Below are 1,388 nucleotides of genomic sequence, written 5' to 3' on the forward strand. Positions count from 1 at the left end.
TGATTAGAAAGTTGTGCCACAGTCAATTTGGATAAATGTATTTGGCCACAAATAATACTTATGGGGATTCAATTGTGGTGAATATGATTTATGAGAATAACGAACACTTTGTTCTTCTAATTTGTGAATTGCATCTGGTATCGTTTTTGGATTAATTTATTGAAATGCTTGATTTTTGTAATCTCATTTGACTTCCCTTATATGTAGTATTTGAACTTTCACTGTATTTATATACTAAATAAGTGAACACAATTATCGTGTCTATGTCAAGGCTGCATGAATTTCGTGTTCTGCAAGGGAAGATTGGGAATAGTGGAGCTGGTGCTATTAGTATGACTCGGTGGGTAGCTCCCTCTGTGGGCTGTTTTAAAGTCAATGTAGATGGTTCTTTCTTTCAAGCTTCTGAAAAAGGGAGCACTGGTTTTGTTGTCAGGGATTGGCAGGGCTCATTTATAGCAGGAGGAGGTAAATCTCTTTCGGGTTTACTATCACCTGAACATGTGGAAGTTGTAGCCTACAAACAAGCCATTGAGTTTGTAGTTACAAATCATTATTTGCCAGCTATTGTGGAGACTGATTCGCAATTGGTGTATCGACAATTGCTTAGCCGAGAGGGGAGCAACTTGTCCATCTTGGGACGTGTTTATGATGATATGGAGTATATTTTGGATGCTTATGCAAATCTGTGCGTAGTCCATACAAAGAGAAGTGCAAATAGGGTGGCACATCTGATGGCTGCTCATACTAGGACTCTCCCTATGGAGACTTTTTATTTTTCTTCCCCTTCTTTTTTACAAGCTGCATTAGTAGCTGAAGTTGTGTAATTTTTAGACATCTTTCTTCAATAAAACCTGACCTCCTTTCCCTCAAAAAAAAAAAAAAAAAGTGAACACAATTGAGTTAGTTATTAGTTTCTTCCAATATCTTAAATGTAGTTGCAAGTATTAAGTGCTCAAAGAGTTGGTACTTTAAAATACTTCATTCAAATTTTCGTAATTTACGTGTGCTAATAGTCATTATACGTTCACCTATGTCATCCTCATATAGACGTGATGACCACAAGAATACAACATTAATTAGAAATGATCCGAATACAATGATAAAAAATAACTAGTCAAATATTTTTCAGACCACTAACCTAACTAAGCAATACGTCACGAGTACTATCACTTATGGATCTATCAATCTAATATTAACCAGATTATATAAATTTGGTTAAGCCAATCCCCTCCCATGTTGATCAATACGTTAAATCGATCATTTCATTTATTTGGTCAATTTGAGCATAGTATTTAGGAACTAAAGCATGAACATATTGGAGATGCCCAATAAATCAAACACTAATCATTAACTTGATCTGCTTCCTTCATAATTCAATCCTCTTCCTT

At 35.2% G+C, this 1,388-nt stretch overlaps 1 protein-coding gene across 1 annotated transcript; it reads left to right on the forward strand.

Moving 5' to 3' along the window:
* The first annotated feature begins 263 nt into the window (after positions 1-263).
* On the forward strand, positions 264-824 carry LOC133722798 (uncharacterized). The gene has a single exon (XM_062149665.1). The coding sequence runs from the start codon at positions 264-266 to the stop codon at positions 822-824; it is 561 nt and encodes a 186-aa protein (XP_062005649.1).
* The last annotated feature ends 564 nt before the right edge of the window (positions 825-1,388 follow it).

The sequence above is a fragment of the Rosa rugosa genome, chromosome 7 (genome assembly GCF_958449725.1).
Source record: "Rosa rugosa chromosome 7, drRosRugo1.1, whole genome shotgun sequence".
NCBI classification, from domain to species: Eukaryota; Viridiplantae; Streptophyta; class Magnoliopsida; order Rosales; family Rosaceae; genus Rosa; species Rosa rugosa.